Source organism: Dunckerocampus dactyliophorus, chromosome 10 (assembly GCF_027744805.1).
Source record: "Dunckerocampus dactyliophorus isolate RoL2022-P2 chromosome 10, RoL_Ddac_1.1, whole genome shotgun sequence".
In the NCBI taxonomy this organism is placed as follows: domain Eukaryota; kingdom Metazoa; phylum Chordata; class Actinopteri; order Syngnathiformes; family Syngnathidae; genus Dunckerocampus; species Dunckerocampus dactyliophorus.
This window is the reverse complement of record NC_072828.1, coordinates 12626029-12646981: the sequence shown is the minus strand read 5'-3', so window position 1 is coordinate 12646981 and position 20953 is coordinate 12626029. Positions and strand designations below refer to the sequence as shown.

The 20953-nt window shown below is 43.0% G+C and overlaps 1 protein-coding gene across 5 annotated transcripts in view; it reads right to left on the bottom strand.

Moving 5' to 3' along the window:
* The window catches only part of fyco1a (FYVE and coiled-coil domain autophagy adaptor 1a), a 42313-nt gene that overhangs the window by 7193 nt on the left and 14167 nt on the right, over positions 1-20953 (bottom strand). For 2 of the 5 annotated variants that reach the window (XM_054790584.1, XM_054790579.1), the window contains exons 1-14: positions 17306-17373; positions 16314-16432; positions 15738-15844; positions 14596-14721; positions 14185-14291; positions 13417-13560; positions 13235-13328; positions 8291-10774; positions 7542-7634; positions 6119-6237; positions 5883-6050; positions 2872-3021; positions 2567-2796; positions 2167-2320 (exon numbers count right to left, since the gene is read on the bottom strand). In XM_054790584.1, the coding sequence (XP_054646559.1) occupies positions 2167-2320; positions 2567-2796; positions 2872-3021; positions 5883-6050; positions 6119-6237; positions 7542-7634; positions 8291-10774; positions 13235-13328; positions 13417-13560; positions 14185-14291; positions 14596-14721; positions 15738-15844; positions 16314-16374 (4037 nt within the window). In that variant the 5' untranslated portion in view covers positions 16375-16432; positions 17306-17373. Of the gene's footprint in view, positions 1-2166; positions 2321-2566; positions 2797-2871; positions 3022-5882; positions 6051-6118; positions 6238-7541; positions 7635-8290; positions 10775-13234; positions 13329-13416; positions 13561-14184; positions 14292-14595; positions 14722-15737; positions 15845-16313; positions 16433-17136; positions 17266-17305; positions 17374-20953 lie in introns of those variants that run through there. The other 3 variants (XM_054790582.1, XM_054790583.1, XM_054790580.1) reach the window with 3 other exon arrangements.

Here is a 20953-nt window from a genome sequence, read left to right as displayed (position 1 = left end):
TAATTAACAGAAAGATAAATGACAGGACAGGATTATATATATTTGTATGCATTAACAGCTCCAAATGAACTGAATGAACTTGTGTGGTATTTTTAACTTAATTGACATTAAGTTAAAAATACCACACAAGTCTAAAAATATAATTGTCAAACACTAATCTCTTTCATAGTAGCAGAACATTTGAATCGCAAACTGTGTTATTACGAGCAATAAGGGGTTGCTTTCAAAGACATCACATAATTTTAGGTAAATTTACTTGTTTTAAATTTATTTTCAAGCATACTTACATGGAGCAAATTGTACATCCGAATTAAGAGTTACAAAGTGAGTGATAAGAATTTCCACTTCATGTTTTTCTTTATCTCTCTGTTTATTTACACACACGCACACACACACACACACACACGCACACGCACGCACGCACACACACACACCTACACACAATCTAAAGCCATTTTTGTAATGTTCAGAGTGCCCCTGAATGCATCTCGCATTCTTGTAATGAGAATGAGGAAGTGTCGTTCCCAGGGTGAACGGACTAGAGACGTGTGCGAGTTGGAGATAGATACAGTATATGGTGTTGGAATTGTACTGCTGTTGATGTGTTCAGGTCCGAATGAAGTTAGAAAAGAGTGTCAGACTCTGTGTGACTGTGTGGACCCGCCATTGTGCTTCCGTCTGTCGTCATAACAGAGAGGCGTGCTTGCTCTGGTGTGTAAGCATCAATTACACTAAAAAATTTAACGTAATTAATAAACAAATTAGTTATCGCCGTTATTTTTGACAACCTAGTTAAAATGTTCAACTAGCTATGAATTGTGAATTCATTTTCATTCTTTTAGTGGCTCTTAATTCAATTTTAATGATTTTATTATTTGACTTATTTTTAAACTTGTTTAAAACACCATTTCCACATATTTTAGTTGGTCGTCTTTATTTTTTCGGTTGTTGTATAATAGCTTGGCTTATAAAGTCATCCCTCGTTGATCACTGTTAATTCAGACTTGACCGTGAAAAGTGAATTTCCACGGTGTAGGATTCAATATTAATAAATGGAATATTTTCGTAGTTAGAGCATAGAAACCCTGTTTATGACTTTCTAAATATGTTTTTTTTTAACACTTTTAGAGCTCTGTAGACATGACATAATACTGCTATAGTCACCTTTACACTCCTATTATTCTTTGTTTACACCACATTGCGCAGGCTATGGGATCATTGCAGGGACATAAGAAGACGGCCTCCGCTAGCGTAGCAAGCTACGGAGCTAACTAGTTAGCCTCTCCAATTTACATATTCTAAAATTAAGAAAGTATTTCAAACGGAGTGGGGAAGAAAGACAAAGTAAGAAGCCAAAAACATACCACTTCCACACAAAATGGGAGGAGATTTTTTTGACTAATATGGCGTAGTCAATCACAAAACAGCAAGGATTTATTAATTAATACATTTTTGAAAAACGGCGATAGAGTGAGGGAGCGTTGTTGGAACTGCGATCTAGTGAGGGATGACTGTATTGTAAACAACACTACCTCAATATACTTTAGAGTTTAAAGTAAATAAATACATTGGTCTGATGTCTTGTATTTTAATGCTATGACCTATGCTATGATTTTAAACATAAGGTGTATTTGCACAATGTATCAGTATCCCCACCAGCCTGAATTTTACTCAGTATTGGATCGGAAAGGAAATCTGTGGTATCACACATCACTAGTGTATATGGAAAATGCACAATACCGCTTCTTGGAGCCACACAATCTGTTGGACACAGGAGTGGACAAACACAGCTCATTCGCATTAAAGCTACAGCTATCACTTAGAAAATAATATAATATTGGGACTTTAATTGTGGCTTCCTTGCCTAAAACTGAAGTGTTCTACTTTCCAGCCAAGAAGCAGCAGCAGTCTGAGTGTTTGTATTGTGCTCTAAAAAATAGCAGCAAGATGTTCGCAGCGGGCACCAAATGATGCTATTTTTCTCACAACAGGGAACTTGTGTACAGTAATTCCAGATTTCCTGATCCCCATCTTAAGAGGGTAGAGATGATGAAAATAAGCTTTTGATGACCCACTGAGCAGGCTGCAAACACACATTTGTGAACTTTATGAGGGAAAGGAAACTGAGGTGTATAGCTTGGTGGAAAAGGGGCAATCGAAACTCACATATCTAAGGAACCGGGCGGCCTTCGCTCTTGTTCCCCATCGAAAGAGCCTCCTGTTGTTTGGGAATTGGTGTCACTGTCGTACACGCCATTCACCTCCTCCTCGGTGATTATATCAAAAGTGCCATCATCGGGTTTGTTGCTATGGTCGGAAACTGGAACAAAAAATGATCAGACAACACTCTAAGCTTCAAGGCAAATTGCACTAATTGTTATAGCAGCAATACGTATGCTTTTTTAAGGCTGAAAGCAAAACATGTTCTTTAGCTCCCTCTATAATCCTAAGCCTCTTTAGCCAATCTTTTCACTTCTGCTTTTGTTACTGACTAGCTTTAAAGAACAAATGCAGAAGTATTGATTCATGTCAAGTAAACTGTCATGCCTGAGATGATGCCTTGTACCTGTGACCCTGGGAGTAGGTTTATATGGGGCGGGCTCAGGGGCAGGCTGCAGCCCAGCCCTAGGTGGAGACGGCTGCTGATCAGACAGGCTCAGCTCGGCTGCGATGAAGCGTTCCACCACTGCGCTGTGCTGGCTATAACAGTCCCCACAACAACGCTCCTTCTTGCCGCTGTGCTTGGTCATTGCATAGTTGTTGCTGCAGTAGTAGCAGAAGATGCGGCCGCAAAGTCTACACAAATACACAAGCTACAGTTATGGATGCATCTCCGAAATAACGTCCTTTTTATGAAGAATGCGTGCACACCTGCAGTGATGCCTGCGCAGCCACCAAGTGAACTGGCCCTGGCAGCCCAGGCAGTGAGTTGCCTCTTTGTCCAACCACCAGCGTTCCTCCGCCCGTAGTTTCTGCTCAAACTCCAGCGCGTCCGACTTCTGCCACAGAGCATCTTTATCCCTGGGGAACGAGACAATCACACATTTAAGGGTTTTCTGTCTGGTTGGAAAACACTGGGATGTAAACTGGTCATATTTAGTTTGTATTTACCAGCATTAGTGACGCTAAATAAAAAAACAGCTCTTTGTATGATGTAGGATGACATACAACCACAATAACCAACACAATAATATAATATAAATGTAAAAGATACAGTTATATAAATTTAGTGATGGTGTCAATAAATAGTATATTCGTAAAGTGGAGTGGATTATTACGCTTTGCAATTGTGAATATGTGTGAATTTACAAAAAAAAGGCACTTTTATAAAAATTGCAGGTTACTCTATAAGATTAATATTATTTCAAAAAAAAGGGAGGAAAAATGACTGAAATTGACAATGCTGAGTGAATTTTTTGCTGATAAATAAAATCAATTGATTTACCATTAATTCTTCAATTAACGCCTCTATTAAATTAATCATTGAGTAAGGTCGCTGGTGGTGTGGTCAACAGAAGCAAATAACGGTCTCCAATTAAAATCACTGGCATTAACAGCTGTGCATTTTTCTTTCTACTTTCTCATGAACAATATGGCAAGAGGTCCTCGGTTTACGACGTTCCGTATTACGTTGTTCCATGATTACATAGGTGCTGCCATAAATTCATACAAAAGTTTGGACAGAGACTCGCTCAAAAACTAGTGCGAAAACAGTATGGTGCACCACAAAAAGAATACCCTATAAGCTCAATATTGGCCACACTTTCCTCAACTGTTTGGCTCTGGCAGCCACCATAAAGATCGTATTTTAATGTCTACCTGAAGACTGTAAAGATGACGAGGAGGACAATCAATCTCTTAATTGCAAAAATAGGCTACTGTCAGCTGAACTACGCCAAAACAACATCAGCAAACGTAACTGTCCTCTGCATACAACCACACACTCAGGACTCATGTCACGTTCACAGATGGTCAGAAATTGTAAAACTTTTGAACATTACAGTACACAAAACTGCCAGGTTGCTGAGTCTCTGAAAGCGACAATAACCAAACAGTGTAGTGGTCTTGTTATTGAGATGGAAGAGTGCTAGTGCTTTGGCTTTTACTTGTTATTACGGTTTCATTTAGGTATAATTTAGGTGTTTTCAAAAATAAAAACTTAAAATGCACTGTTCCACATTATTATGCACAACAGAGTTCCAAAGCATTTCACTGGTAGTTAAGAACCAAAAATTGTCATTTGTTGAATTTGCAGTATAAGGAGGTCATATTCACTGAAAGCAAAAGCTGTTTCAGTATTCAACATTTGAATAGGCCCAGTTACATGTTAACATAAGACCCCTTCTTTGACATAACCTTCACAATTCTTACATTGAACTTGTGAGTTTTTGGAGAGTTCCTGCTTGAATTTCTTTGCAAGATGTCAGACTAGCCTCCCACAGCTGCTGTTTTGTTGTGATCTGCCAACCCAACCTCATAGATTTTTTGCTTGACGATGCTCCTTAGGTTCTCAATTGGGTTGATGTCACAGGAAAAAAGGGAGCCAGCCAAACCATGAGTTTCTCTCCTATTCCCATAACAGCCAATGACAGAGAGGTAGGTATTCTTTGCATCATGAGATGGTGCATTGTCATGCATGAAGGTCATTTTGCTACACAAGGTATGGTTCTTTATATTGTACCATGAAAGAAAGTGGTCAGTCAGAAACCCTACAGACTTTGCTGAGGTCATTTTCACACCTTCAATGACCATAAAGGTCCTACCAGCCCTCTCCCAATGATTCTGATCCAAAACATGACTCCGCCACCTCCTTGCAGACATCACAGCCTTGTTGAGTTATGCTGGCCATACTCTACTTCATTCATCCGGACCACCCAAGGATGCACGGCCCTCATCCGTAAACAGGATTGTTTGAAAATTAATCTTCATGTATTTCTTGGCCCACTGCAACTGTTTCTGCTTGTGAGTATTGGTTAGGGGTGGCTAAATAGTAGGCTTATGTATAACTACAAGCCTCTGGAGTCAGGAGGCTCACCTGACTAATTATGACAGTTGTCCGAGATTTATCAGTAATCCAACGAGCCCCAAGAACACAATGCAATCCATGAATTTAATTGAAAAACAAAAAAAATTATGTTTATGATACTAAGATCCTATTTGCATAATAATTTGGAACACAGTGTATACTATACGTCAACTTACCACTGTATGCAACAAAAAGCAAGTAACAGTTCAAACTCTTCAAACAGTAACAGTCCAAACTCTTAACTTCAAAAAGACAATGTAAGTTGCAGTTTTGCCAAATATGTTGGTAACTGTATATGGGAGGGTCAGAATCATTAAGATAACTCTCACTGTCAGTAGACTGTGCAGGTGTATCTAATGTCTCTATAAATTAGAAGATTTCAGGAAATAATGCAGGTGAAAAGTGATGCATAATACATGAGGAAGAGCAGTGAAATCGTGTGGGCAGATCTGAGGGGAAGTGACTGACAGCATCACTGACAATCAGTGTTCAGCACTGGAGAAAGTAGAAAGCTTCGTGGGCACTGAAGCAACAATGGCTGCTGATACCTGAATAATAAAGAAAAGCCTCTCCTCTCTTTTCTTGGCTGTACCTCTCGCCTCCTGCTCTCATCAAAGTGCCTGTGTTAAGTTTCCTCACGTTCAAACAAAACCTTGCGGCCTCCATCGTTCTGCTCATTTCCGCCTATCCGGTGCGAGGAGAACAAAATCTGCTCGAGCTGAAAGAACTAATTGACAACACAGTGGGGCCGTCAAAAATAGAGGCAACCGGTAATAGGCAGGTAGTAGGCTCACACACAGATAATGAACCATCTCGCTCAACGTGTTCCAGCAATATTAACAGACTCGAGCGTTACCTTATGAGCTCAATGAGCCGCTCTTCCAGGTTGACCTTGGTCCTGTTGAGGTCATCGATCTCCGCCGTCATCTTCACATGCTGACTTTGTTTGGCGGATTCAGTTGCGCTCAATTTCTGCATCAACTCCTCACATTCGTTTTGCACCGCCAAGTGTGCACTTTCAGCACTAGAAAAGAGAGAATGATGTTACACTTCGCAAGGAAATTCACAAGCTTCCCATCGCATGAGCGCAACCTGGTTATCGAGTGTCTCAGCTGTTCGATCACACTTTCGCTCTCACGGACGCTGGCTTCGGTTTTTGTGATGTGAGCGTCCTTCTCACCACTCAGTCGCAGGTACTGCTCATTCTCGGCCTGGAACAAACATTAGCAGAGAAAGCAATGAGTAAACACCTTTCTGTTCAGTCAGTTAAGCCCATAATTATCCATACAACGTTGTTTATTTTTTGGCTTGAAATGACAAAAGAACGTGTAAAGAGACTGTAAGAAATTAAGCGATATTAATAAATATTTTTTTCTTTTACGCCATTTTAAGGGATCCTGTAGCCTTATCTAGAGCAGGGGAGTGTGGAAGACTTCAGAGGAGGCTAAGCAGCTTGAAAAAACATCTTATTCAAACCTACTAAGCTAAATTTAGTTATCGCAAAAGCAAAATTAGGCAGTTTTTAATGTAGAAAGAAAATGCATGATAATGTACTGTAAATACTCCAATTAATGCCTCCATTCAATTAACCGCAGTGTGATGCTCCCTCTAAACTGCGTGCGTGCGCAATCGCGCACTGCTCTCGAGTTCTCTGTGCACCACTAAACCATGCCACGCACAAAATACAATCCAACCTGAACTATAAATGAAATAAACACAATTTATTCTATACAATTTTGCAATTCAACGCACTGAGTGACAGGGAACAACAAAAAGCGGTAACATATAACACAATGATGAGCACTGTCCAGCCAATGATAACATCCTGTTTGCACGTATTTACCTCCACAGCCAATCAATTCATTAACAGCTCGTTACGTAGTACATGCCACTGTTTTGCAGGTTAGCATATACCTAAAGCTGCTTGCTAACCCTGTATAACAGCGAAACAAACGGGCAGTGCAACAGCGACTCACCAAGCCAAGATTTTTTTAAAAAGCGGTTCTTTTAAAAAGGTAGACTGGCTGTTGGAGAGGCTCCAGCAAACCCCCGCGACCCTAGTGAGGATAGAAAATTGATGGGTGGATGGATGGATGGATGGATGGATGGATGGATGGCTGTCGGAGTATGTGCAAACTCCGACTCCTACTTTCCAAACGTCTCATTATGTATGAAACATCTCACAAAAAATGCATTGCAATTGAATGCTGAACAATACACAAAACATATTAAACAGTGTGGTAGTTTTGGATTGATCCTGTTGAGTGACAGACAGAGAGGTACATGCAGTAGCTATAGCGTTATTATCTCCCAGGGGCATTTATATTGAAAGCAATGTTTTCTTTTTTATTCTGTGGATTACAATCTCACGCAACAGTGTAGTAATTGGGTCTGCAGAGGCTTGCTTTGACTTCAAGTGTCTATTCATTCCACATATGAGCTCTCTGAATAATTACCAATACCAAGTACCACGGTACTACTGAATGTGTTATTCTGGTGTCTGGAGTGCACATACCTCTAGTTCAGACACTCTTATCTGCAAACAGGACACATTGCTCATTTCCTCCTGAAGCTGGACTTTGACTTTGAGTAGGTCCTCTGCAACATTCTAATAAGTGAGAGCAGCACAAAGAGGAGTGAATGAACTTGCTGGATTTACTACAATCATACAATTCCAATTGAAAAAAGCACATGGATTGGATATCTTCAGTTCACAACGAGTACACACTTGTGTAATTCTGTAGTAACATCAGACATATGTCACTTAAAAATACATAAAATAAGTTAAGAGCCTGATGATGATGTACTAAATCAGAACCAGGCACTTGCTAGGTCAATCCTTAATGTAAAAACAAACTTCATGCTAATGTAGCGTAAATTGACGTCTATTCAATTAATCACAAAGTCTCAGAGTCGCCGGGTGCATCGGTTACAATGCAGATAACCGCTGGGGTCTCTAATTAGTGCCAGCTCAAAAAAACACTGGCATTAACAGCTGTGGGTGTAGGCAACCACCTTATGTACAGTAGTTTTTAATCAACTCTAAAAGATTGCCTTTTAAAGTATCATGCGTGGTCAGCATCCAGCAGCTTTATCCATACCACTATTACGTCGGTTCTGTTTCTGCTGTGCTGTGAAATATACTTGCCTATCTACTTAATAATTAATGACTGTGTGACCAAAGAGAGCTACATTTTCCTTTCAATTTTGTCATGCACTCCAAATAAGAGCATTTACAGTATGTACGGTTTTGGACTAAATCACCTTCATCTGGACCTGATGCTTCATGTTCTCTGAGCTCATCTGGAACTTCAGAGCTTCCATCTCCTCTTGACCGGAATCCCTGAGGTTCTGCAGCTGGCTTGTGCTCTTCTCCAGCTGCTCTTGAAGTTCGGCGACAGCTTCGGGAAGTTTCTCTTTCTTCACCAGCTCCTCCTCCAGTCGCTCGTTCTCCAGCTGTAACTCACCCATGCAGTCCTCCAGGCGCTCTACCTCCTGCCTCAGCTCCTCAAGGGCGCTGGCGTCGTCTGCCCAGTGCTTCTTGGCATCTTCTTTCTCTGCGCTCAGTTTACAAATGGTCATTCCAAGCTCGGCCATCTCAGTGTTGGCCCTGTGCAGGCCATCACGCGTCTCAGTGTTCTCCAGGGCGAGTCGGTTGTTTTCAGCTTTCAGAGCGGACAGCTCCTCTCGGAGGGCAGCCGCAGAGATGGACAGCTCGGCATGGGCGGCCATCTCTCTGTCGCGCTGTTCGGTCAGCGCCTCTTCTCTCTTGTTACACTCCAGTAGTTCCGTGACATGCTTTTGGTTCAGCGCCTCTGTTTGGATTTTAAGCTGCTCGGTCAAAGTCCTGAGCTCATCTCTTTGGCCTTCAGTCACCTCCAGCTGTGCTTGGGACTTCATTTTCTCCTCCTCACACCTCTGCAAATTCACCTTCAGGTCTAAGATGTCTGTCTGGAGCCTGGACACTTCTTTCATGCTCACCTCCAACTGGCCCTCCACCACAGTCAGCTTGACTGTCACCTCTTGGTTCTCCTTAGCCTGGACGGCACTTTTCTGCAGCTGGCACTTTTCCATGGCCTGCTTCTCAGACGTAACCATTTCAATCATTTCTGTATGTTTCACGCAAGCTGCTTCTGCTTTTGCCTTTGCCATCTCCAGCTCCTTCTCCCTGGCCTCCAGAGTACTTACCCTGGACTGTACCTCAACAATGTGCTTCTCTTTACTCTCAAGCGTCGCCTCCACAGCTCGGAGTTGCCGTTGAAGGTCGACTTCGTTCTTGCGTGACGTTCCTAAGCTCTTCTCCAGCTCGCCGATCTGCCCGTGAACATTTTTCAAGTCGGCCTGCATGCGAAAGAGAGATGCTTTCACTGTGTCATGCTCCTCTCTCAGACTCTGGTTCTCCTTCTCCAGCCGCTTTGACATAGCCTCCGATAGCTTGGCGGCCATGTTGGCCCGCTGTAGACTCTCCTGCAGCCCCTTTTCTTTCTCCCCCACCGTCATCTTGGTGTCGTCTAATTGTCTTTGTACCTGTTTCTCAGAAGCCCTTAGGGATGCTAACTCGCTTTCAATGACTGTTCGACTGTCTGTCATCTCCTTCTTTAGCTCCTCGTTTCTCTTAGCTGAAATCAACAAAGTTTCATTGAACTCCATGAGATTGGCACACTGTGTCTTATAGTCTTCAACTTTTGCGTCTTGCTCCCGACTGCAACTCTCCAGCTGGTGGAGCTCAGTGGTCAGTTTGTCTCGCTCTGTGCTCAGGCTTTGGTTCTGGGCTTCAAGAAGTTGCATTTTTTTGTAGCTAGAGGTTATCTCTGTCTCTTTTATCTCAAGCTGCTGCTTCAGAGCGGTGATTTGTTCTTCTAAATTCTCCTTCTGGCCACTAAAACGCTTGCGCAGTTCCCCTTGGTCTTCCTGTGCCTTCCTTTTCACCTCCTCTGCTTCTGTCTCCTTCTGCTCCAACGATGTTTGGAGGTCCTGCAGCTGCCTCTGTAAGTTAGTGGTCTCCTTCTCCCTCAGTGTCAAGGTGCCCTGCAGCACTTCAAGGGCATTGTACTGTTCCTCTACTTTGCTCTCCAGCTTGGCTTTGTCCTCAGACACAGATGTGAGTAGAGCTACAAGTTTTGTTTCGCCCTCCTTTGCAGCAACTTCCTTCACCCTCAGCTCCTCCTCGATCCTTTCTGTCTGCCTCCTCTTCTCCTCAGCCATGGCAACTGCCTCCATCTTCCCTTTCTCTGCATCCTTCAACCTGTCCAACAGTTCATGTATCTTTTGTGCTGAATCAAAGTGACTGGCCGCCTGCTGGCCCTTCTCACTCAGCACACCATCCAACTTGGCCAGCAGCTCGATGTTCTTCCCCTCCGTGGTTGCTAACTTTTCCTGGAGGAGGCGCTGTTCAGCCTCTCTGGCTTTTTCCCCAGTCCTAAGCTTCTCCACCTCTCGGGAAAGAGTCTCCTCTCGTCCTTGCAGAGCTGTGAGCTGTCCCTGCAAGCCTCGTTGCTCCTCTTGCGCAGCCAGTGATATTTCTAGCTGCCTCTGGAGAGCCACCACAACCGCTCTGAGCTCCTCAGCCTCACCGCCCAGCTGCTGCACTTTGTCCAGGAGCTCCTGCTGCCTCAGCTCCGATTGGTCCAGCTCCAGGCGGAGGTCTTCCACGGTGTTGACGTCCTCGCTGCAGGGAGGCAGGGAGTCATTCAGGTCATTCAGCAGACCCTGACCATAGTCTGGGCTGGAGAGGAACTCCGATGCTTGCTATATGGTTGAAGGAGGACAGTTGAATGAGATGTGTTATTGAAGGCAATGAAGAAACAATGTGCAGTGGAACATCTAAAGTTGACTTGCACATACCTCGCAAGAGCTCAGTATTGAACACTGAAAAAGATTAACTACTTGTGAATTTAGCTTTTTCTTTGACTTTTCGCAGGTTTAATCAAAGGGGACCTGTTATACTAATTTTCAAACCTTTGTATTGAGTACAGGACTCCTATAGAGCAGCTACACACGATAACCCGCACAGAAAGCTTTCTACACCTTCCAGACTCTGCACCTCTTCCTGCAGTGTTTCCTGCCACCGCCCAAACGGTCTGTGTAATTTACTCCACCCCCAGCCCTTCTCCAGGTAAGCCTCGCGCCGAGCCCACTCTGCTGTGATTGGTCAAACTCCTAAGCGCTCCTGAGGACTTCCGGACAGCTGCCGAACCCCTTTTGTCCGATTACTTACACAAAATAAACCTAGTTAGCACACTGAAAAATTGTCACTTACAGCTTGCTGTTGTGACTCTTCAACACGACCAAGTAACACTGGGAAAGCGTCAAACTTCAGCAACAGTTTGGCGGATAGCCCAGCTTTGTATTGGCTCATCTTCACAAAACAGTCCCGTGTGAGGTGCCGCTGACAGATGAGCATATTTTTCTCTTGCTGGCCGGGAATCAGCAACTCCTACCACTTCTGCCTGATGCTTGCCTCTTTAGGCACAACCAAACAAACATTTGCTGGGTTCCATTGCTCGACGTGCTAACACCGTGAACACAGCAAAGCAGATATATAATATAAAGAAGCCCGGGTGGCATTAACGTCAATGGAACTCGGTGTTAAAAAAAACTCTGTAAAACATAGCATGCAGAGCCATCCAAAACAGAGCCATACAAACCCTTTATTTTTAAAATCACAGATATTAAAATTCGCAGATTTAGTACACTTTCAAACCGCTAGAATAATGTATAAAGTTAATAATAACTCGTTACCCAAAAATCTAATCAAGTATTTCTCAATCAGAGAGGAGAAATATGATCTTAGAGGAAAATTAAACCTAAAACATTTATATGCGAGAACAACGCTGAAAACCCACAGCATTTCCGTGTGTGGAATTAAATTATGGAACGGATTGAGTAAAGAACTCAAACAATGTACAGAGATGAGCAAATTCAAAAAACAATACAAGCAGTTGATGTTTGCCAAATACAAGGCAGAAGAGTCCTGATTGTTCTGTCAGGTTTGTTATTTTATTTTATTTATTTTTTTTATTTTCTATTTTATTTTATTTTATTTTATTTTTTTATTTATTTAATTAAATTTTATTTGTTATTTATTTATTTCTATTTATTTATTTATTTATTTTTTATAATTTTCTTTGTTGTGTTTAAAAAAAAAAAAAAAAAAGCTTTGTTCTTATTTATTTATTTATTTATTTAGTATTGTCATCATTATTATTATTATCAATGTTCTCTCTTTTTTTGGGGGGAGGGTTATCTCACCGTTATCTATTATGTGTTATCCTGACTATCACTGAAAACATGACATGGAATCCAGGAAGTGAACTACATGTACTGTACTAGATGTAGAATGGATGGGGGGTAGGATTAAATAAGCTTTGCTTCTTCCTACTCCTTTTGGACATGTGGAACTGTGAAAAAATGATTCACGAGATGTATTCCATTGTAACCTTCATGTTCAAATAAACTAAACCAAACCAAACCAAACCAAACCAAACCAAAACTGCTTTTAGGGCTCACCTCCAAATGCGCAAACCTCATTATCTGACACGTTGGCATCGTTTAACACAAAAATACAACACTGTAACAACATTTATAGGTCAGAAAAAAGGAAAAGCATAATAGGTCCCCTTTAATGTAAATACTCCACTTGGGGCGTTCATTTACCTAACACATGAAGAGACCGGGGTAATAATTGGAAGCAGGCGATAACTAGAAAGATTTCCTAAATTTGAAAACTCATTGTATATAACAACTTAATTTTGTAACTTTAATAATGACTTGTAGTGCATGAGAAATGAGAAAGTGGGAAGGAAAATGTAGCTCTCTTTGACCACATGGTCATTTATAAACAAGTATATTATACAACACAGCAATAACAGAACCAATGTTGTAATTGCGATAACGAGCACGCTATTCATGCAGACGGCACAGGTTCAATTCCCAGCTAATGCTCCAAACCCCAGTAAGTACAGCTCTCCAGTACTGGTCTCGAGCCCAGATAAATGGGAGGGTGACATCAGGAAGAGAAGTGGCAAACTTGGTTTTACACTTGTATAACCGATAAGAATGTTATAAAGTTACTTTAAAAATGCTCGCAAGGTTAATTCAAACATTATTTCTATTATTTACTGTGGAACTACTTTCCAAATCTGAATGATACATGCATACTTTAGAGGTTCCACTGTAATTTAATTGTAATTTAATCATACCACTTACCTGGGAGTAACTGCTGGCCAGGCTGTTAATACTCGAACTACGACTGGGTGGTTTCCAAGTATGTCCAGGTGAGCTTGCACCTCCCAGTGTCCTCCTTTTATTAATTTCAGTAAATTTAGTACTACCTTAACTTAAAAACACACATTTCCTGCACAAACATTGTGTACATACAAGATGTTTACCTTGCAAAAGTGGGCCAGGAGGCATCAAGGTCATAACCTCTGGAAGACACATCAAAGTGAACCTCATTTAGCTCGTACAAGTGATTGATTATATCGACACTGAGGTGAGGCTTCAAGAAGGGGCTTCGAGCATAGTACCAGTCACTGTGGAAGAGAAAGCAAAAGGACTGAGGACATACAGTCTGCTTAATGTGTGCTGCTACTATCCATTCGGCTGCAGTAAAACTTAAAGGGCGAGTTCGTATTTTTTGACATGAAGTTGTATGACATCCCCATCAGCATTGTAGTCCATTAACAGCGACTTACCCGCCACTTGGTCTCCTAAGTCCAGTTATGGACAAATTTCTGTGATGAAGAATGTAGTTCCGCTTAGTTGCTGGAGACAATTAAGTAAAGAGTTTGGCTTCTCAAAACAATAATAGATTTATACATTTGCATCACAAAAATGCCTTCTCAAAAAAATCTGACCTCACAAAATGCTCAGCGTTATTTGTCTCCTCTCCTCTACTTCCGCGATGGAGCGCAGCGGCCATTTTGTTTACGTATATGTGTTCCACAGCGGACAGGCGACAGTGCGCAGGGATACGGCGGGAGACAAATGTAACGCCTGTTGATGGACTACAATGCTGATGGGGATGTCATAACTTCATCTCAAAAAATCCAAACTATACCTTTAAATTTCCTCACTGTGGAACAAATATAGGCTTATTAAAGGCTTAATTATTAAAGGCTTAATTTTGTCATCTGATATGAAAACATCTTATCTACCTGGTGACCCTCTGGTTCATGAGGCACTGCTGCAGCGTGTCAGCCAATCGCTGATGCACCAGGGAGTAGCGAATAAACGCTCGTCCCTTCCCAAGTGACGTCTTCAGCTATCAGGGGGCGAAAGAAGACAAATGACAATTTATTACGATTCTGACCGCATTACTGCACGTGATTTAATGCACTCAAAATGTAATTTTACACAGTTAAAACTTATTACTATGATTTGGACTTGTCATTCACGAGGGAGTCATATAAAATGTCCATGCCTGCTCGCCAGGCAGCGTCCCTCATAAGCAGTCGCCGCATTGATTGACAACATTTCATCTCTCCTAAACTGCTTATTAATAAAGTAAGCGCTACACTGATTATAATTGATTACATTGTAATGAGTCTTTATAAAGCTCTTCATACCTCTGATATGGATTTGACAAAGCGAATACCATCATTGGCTCCTTTGATTTTAGCTAGGCAATCAGCAAAGTAATCCCAGTAATCTTTTCTTGTGCCAAGAAATGTTGTCTTCTCCTTCTGGTCAAACTGAAAGACAAAATAGCATGACTCATGAAACACAAGTGTATTTGATATTAAACGCTTAACTCTGTTTAACATCTGTTTCTACAAGTTTTTTCTTCCTCATGTACATAGATATGGTGATGTATTGTAGGTTGTCTTTATTCTTGGGGTCATTTTCATAAACGCTAAAGGGCCGCAAGACTTCTTCCTTCACTACTATTCTTATTTAATAAATAATGTCAATGAAAGACCATATCTTGAACCTTCTACAGTGTAACCCATTTATGTCGATGTCCCTCGGACTGGCGGTTGCTGACATAACCAAAACCGAACTTAGCCATTGGTTGAATATTTTCTTGTGACGGGCTAGAAACATAAGGCAAATGCGAGACAATAAGCCTATGACAGTCTGTTGACATAATTTTCCTCTATTGTGCATATATTTTGAGTCTCTTGTTTCCATATGATGTTTTATACTCTTATCTAACAGAGCTGCTACAGTAATTTCGTGGAATGTCTTGACTACAATGGCAATAAAGCTTTCGTACATGCGCAAATCTTTCATCTTATGTCCATTCCCATTCACTCTAGGTCTCTAATTTTATGCTGACAAAAAGTATGTCGAGGACTTAACTGGTCAACACAGACATATAGTCGACATAAGCGGGGCCGACTTAAGCGAGTTCCACTGTGTTCTTCACCAAATGGCTAAAATGGTTAAAAATAAAGACATTACATACCTTAATCATACACAAAAACGAGTGCTAGTTTAACGGAAAACAAATATGTTCTATTTGACAGGATCGCTTGGCTGTTTTTGTTTTTTTTTACTGCAAAAAGCTTGCCATAGGTCCTCTGTATGACAGAGTTCTGCTGTTTTTAATTATCAACTGCAAATGCTAGTCAAAGAGCCTCTAAACGAGGACTCTGCTGCAAAAATGTTAGTCACTCCAAAGCTTTGGGCGTAACGCGCAGGGCGGTGTGATGTCGTTCACGGGCCGGATTTGGCCTGCCTGCAGCCAGTTGAACTGTATACACACCTGTAGCAGGTATTCCAGTTTGTAGGAGAATTTGTGCAGGTTGGTGCTGTCGTCTGTGATGGGCTCCCCACTTTCCCTGTACTCTTTAGCAAGCTCTGCAACAGAATCTGCAATTCAAAAGAATAGTAATCAAAGAATGTCATTTATTAAACAGATAACATCTAAATCTTACATGTTCAGAATACATAATGCAGCCGAAGAAACCTAAGCGTCTACATTTTTAGTTAAACCTTTATAGTGACCTTTGTCTATTTATTACAATTATTTTCAACTACTTGCCTCGTATCCAACGCAAAAACTGGAAGGACACATGTGCTGGGTGTACCCTCAGCACATGCTCTTTGTCTGGCTCCATGCTGACACACACTTTTAACTTTTCTACACAGACATCAGAGCAAGTCAAAAGAAAGTTTTTTTTAAAACCAGATTAGGTTAGATGGTTCCAAGCGTGCAGGTCATAGTGTGACGGCAAATCCTCCGGTGGCTTCTCCCCAGTCACACCATGTCAGCCAACAACTGTCCGCTCACTGGCTCCTCTATTCACACACACACATATATATAAAGCTAGTGGCGCACCATGTAGATCTCGGATAATCCTCTGGAGCTGGCTCTCTCCAACCGTAGCCCCGGCAGCCATGGTGGCCCCACCCGTCTCTCCTTGGCAACCAAGAGGTCACGGGGTTACGTCCAGTCTGCTGCATCAGAAAATGATGAATGAGCGCAGCATTAAAAAAACAGCCTAAAAACTTCAATATTAAGTTATTCATGCAGACATGTCACAAAATTGGTGTCAAACCATTGACACTGACTTCCAAATGTGCACAAGAATAACTTGGATCATTGTTAGTGAATTGATAATTCCATGAGTTTTCTCTTGCAAAAGGATAATAAACATAATTTAAAAAAAACATTCATTTTGAGGAGACTGACAACACACATACATTAGAAATTACATCAGTTTAATAGGAGCTTTAAATTAAGAATGCTTGACCTCTAGCATTTATTAATGAGCATTAAACCAGGAAGTGGGTATTTGCTCCAACTGATCACATGACCTCCCGTGGTTGGCTAAAGCTAGTTTGGGGGGTTTAAATATAGCAGTTTAGAAAGAAATATACCGTATAAACATTAATTAGAAATTCGTGAAGATAGTAATACAATAGCAAATTAACCCCATTATTACCCACATTTTACTACACAGTCCATGTGTTACATGAATGACACTTTTAGACTGTTGTAGCGATTTATTACGTTAGCTCAACGTTAACTAGGTTAATCTCTAGTTGCTTTGTTCAAGTTTGACAAACGTACTGGAGAACTAAGCACACACTAAGTGGCGTTAATAACATTCATTAATTCAGTTATAACAACGAAAAGTCACGAAAAGAAAAGGTCTTACACATGACGAGTGTGTCGCTTTAAGCGACTTAAGTAACACTCCTTGTAACTTTGTAGCTTTGACGCAAACATCCTGACAATACCTCGGACACCATGAAGACCTAATCTTAAAACTTGAACATTCCCATCAACGAGATAAGACTTAAAGAGAGAAACAAACTTCAACATACTTGTCAGCGAACGACTCATGCCCATAACAACCCAGCTGGTCTGTGTGATCACACACGGACAGCTGGTGTGATTGACACATCTCCTCATCCACTCACAAACCGTGTCTTCTTCTCTTCGACCAATGTTGTCGAAGTAAGACGGGCTCTAATACTAGCAAGGCTGGTTGTCGATGCAGTGTAAACACTAGCGTCATGTGATGTGTTATCCAGAAACACTTGTCCTAGTTTTCTGCCATTGTGTATACAATTTGGCGTATTGTTTGTTATTTATTATAGTATTAATGCCATGTTGAAGTGACTGGGGAATATTATTCTGTACCACATCCCTCTCATTTACCAAGTTTTATGAGTAGCAGAGCAACAGAAAATAATTGAAATGTTTTTAATATAATCTATATATCTGTATCTGTATCTATATATCTGTATTATAGTTTAAGCTTTATGGATTATAATTTATATATCATATATATAATTTATTTTTTGACCACTTCTCATTTTGAGCAGCTGACTATAACAATAGCGACAATGTTTTTTTTATTTCTTGTATACTTGGCAAGATCTTATACTTGCAAATATACAGTATATTTTAATTGGCCTCCTGTTGGTGACTGCTGCCTGACACCTCTGTTGCCCCGCCTGCTTGGATATGCACATGCACTGTGCCATTATGAAGCTGCGCCTGTTCCCCTGCCTTGGGAAACAGGGCCGCATGGCAGTTTTCCAACATGATAAGGAGCCCAAACACACCTCTAAGATGACAAGTGCCTTGCTGAGGAAGCTGGAGTTGATGGAGTGGTCAAGTATGTCTCCTCCAGCTCCACCAATGAGGTGACCATGGAGGAGTGAAAGAGGATTCCAGTAACAACCTGTGCAGCTTTGATGAATTCCATCCCCAAGAAATGTGACTTGGCTTTCCCATTTCTTACATACTTCACAAGATCTTAGCCTTGCAAATACACACTGTATTTTAGTTGGTCTCCTGTTGGTGACTGCTGCGTGGCACCTCTGCTGCCCCACCTGCTAGGACAGTGGCGGCCCGTGGGGACGTGGCTTGCGTGAAGCACCTGGCAATCGGCCACTGCGTGAGGGAGGAATACGGGGCACCTGGCCGCCGGCTGGGGGTTGCTCAGGGCGGGAAATCTGGGAGCCTAGGAAACTAGGCTTCCTGCTCTAGGGCGGCTGAGTGGATGGGGGTCTGCTTCCCCCATGTCTTCTTTTGGGGAGGTCCTCTGTGCAGGAGGGGGTTGTATTGTATTTGTACTTTATTTATCCCACAGCGGGGAAATTCACTTGTTACAGCAGCAAGCAAGATACGCAAGTAAAGAGTACAGTGTAAAGAATACATATTGACTACAACATGGTTCAGGTGGTACAGGTGTTGTACAGCCTGACAGCGGTCGGTATGAAGGACCTGCGGAACCTCTCCTTCTTACACCGTGGGTGTAACAATCTGCTGCTGAAGGAGCTGCTAAGGGAACCCACAGTGTCATGTAGCGGGTGAGAGGTGTTGTCCATGATGGACGTCAGCTTAGCCAACATCCTTCTCTCCCCCACTTCCTCCACGGAGTCCAGAGGACTGTCCAGGACTGAGCTCGCTCTCCTGATCAGCCTATTGATCCTGTTCCTGTCCCTGTCCGTGCTGCCCCCTCTCCAGCAACCCACAGCATAGAAGATGGCTGAGGTCACCACAGAGTCATAAAAGGTCCGTAAAAGAGTCCTGCACACACCAAAGGACCTCAGTCTCCTCAGCAGGTGGAGGCGACTCTGGCCCTTTTTGTAGAGGGCGTGGGTGGTGATGGACCAGTCCAGTTTGTTGTTAAGGTGAACACCCAGGAATTTGTAGCTGTCTACCAACTCTATGTCCGCTCCCTGGATGTTCACCGGTGTGAAGTGAGATGTTTTCCTCTGGAAGTTAATGATCATCTCCTTTGTCTTGCTGGTGTTGAGTTGCAGCTGGTTAAGCTCACTCCAGCTGACAAAGTCCCTGATGACCGTCCTGTATTCCAGATCGTTCCCCTCTGAAACACAACCCACAATGGCTGTGTCATCGGAGAACTTCTGGATGTGACACTGTGTGGAGTTGTGTGTGAAGTCCGAGGTGTAGAGGGTGAAGAGAAAAGGGGAGAGCACCGTACCCTGAGGGGCACCTGTGCTGCAGAGTACCATGTCAGACACACAGTGACGGAGCCTCACATACTGTGGTCTGTTGGTGAAGTAGTCTATAACCCATGCAGTCAGGTGTTGGTCTACTCCCACACTCTCCATCTTCACTCTGTGTAGTGATGGCTGGATGGTGTTAAAGGCACTGGAGAAGTCAAAAAACATGACCCTCACAGCGCTCCTGCTGTCCTCCAGGTGTAGCAGTGATCTGTGCAGCAGGTAGATCACTGCGTCGTCCACTCCAATCTGAGGCCGGTAAGCAAACTGCAGGGGGTCCAGCTGAGTGCCCACCATGGGTCGCAGGTGCTGCAGGATAATCCTCTCCACGGTCTTCATCAGGTGAGAGGTCAAGGCAACAGGCCTGAAGTGGTTAGGCTCCTTGGGACGCGGTGTCTTTGGTATCGGGACCACACAGGAGGTCTTCCACAGGGCCGGGACTTTCTTCAGGCTCAGGCTGAGATTGAACAAGTGCCTTAACACTCCACAGAGCTGGTCAGCACAGTCCTTGAGGATTCTAGGGCTGAGGCCGTCCGGTCCCGGGGCCTTCCTTGCCTTGATCTTCTTCAGCTGACTCCTCACCTGATCATCAGTTATGGAGAGGGGGGTAGAGGATGGCTGGGATGGGGCTGTGGGGGTGGAGTGGTGAGTTGGTAGGGGAGGGAGGGGGGGCAGACATCTGCCCAGATCTTGTCCCCACAGGCTTGGTCTCTCCCCACTCCTTTACCATGGCCTGTGATGGTCTGCAGGCCTCTCCAGACTTCCCTGGCATTATTCTCCTCCAGCCGCTTCTCCAGTTTCCTACTGTAGCAGTCCTTCCCCTTCCTGATCTTATGCCGGAGTTCCCTCTGGACTCTGCACAGCTCCTCCTTGTCCCCCGAGTTGAAGACCCTCTTCTTCTTATTCAGCAGGGCCTTAATCTCAGAGGTCACACAGGGTTTGTTGTTGGGAAAACACCGCACCAACTTGGAGGGCACAGTGTTCTCCACACAGAAGTTGATATAGTCTGTGATGCGGTGTGTCATGCTGTCAACGTCACTGCCATGGGGACTACAGAGCGCTTCCCAGTCTGTTGTCTGCAAGCAGTCTCTGAGCCTAGCACTGCTCTCCTCAGACCACTGCTTCACAGGCCTCTTCACAGGGGGTTGTCTATTCACTACTGGAGTGTAGTCTGTGACGAGATGGACGAGGTTGTGATCAGAACGACCCAGCGGGGGGTGGGGGGATGAGGTGTATGCATCCTTGATGTTTGCATACAGGAGGTCCAAAGTTTTATTGTCTCTAGTGTGGCATTTGACATACTGGGTGAAGGTGGGAAGAGCAGAGGACAGGGAAGCATGATTGAAGTCACCAGAGATGAGGAGGAGGGATTGGGGGTGCTGGTTCTGAAGTTGAGAGATGATGGTGTGGATCTGCTCTATAGCTGCAGCAGCGACCGCTGGGGGGGGGGGATGTACACAGTCATAGCATTAACATGTGAAAACTCCCTCG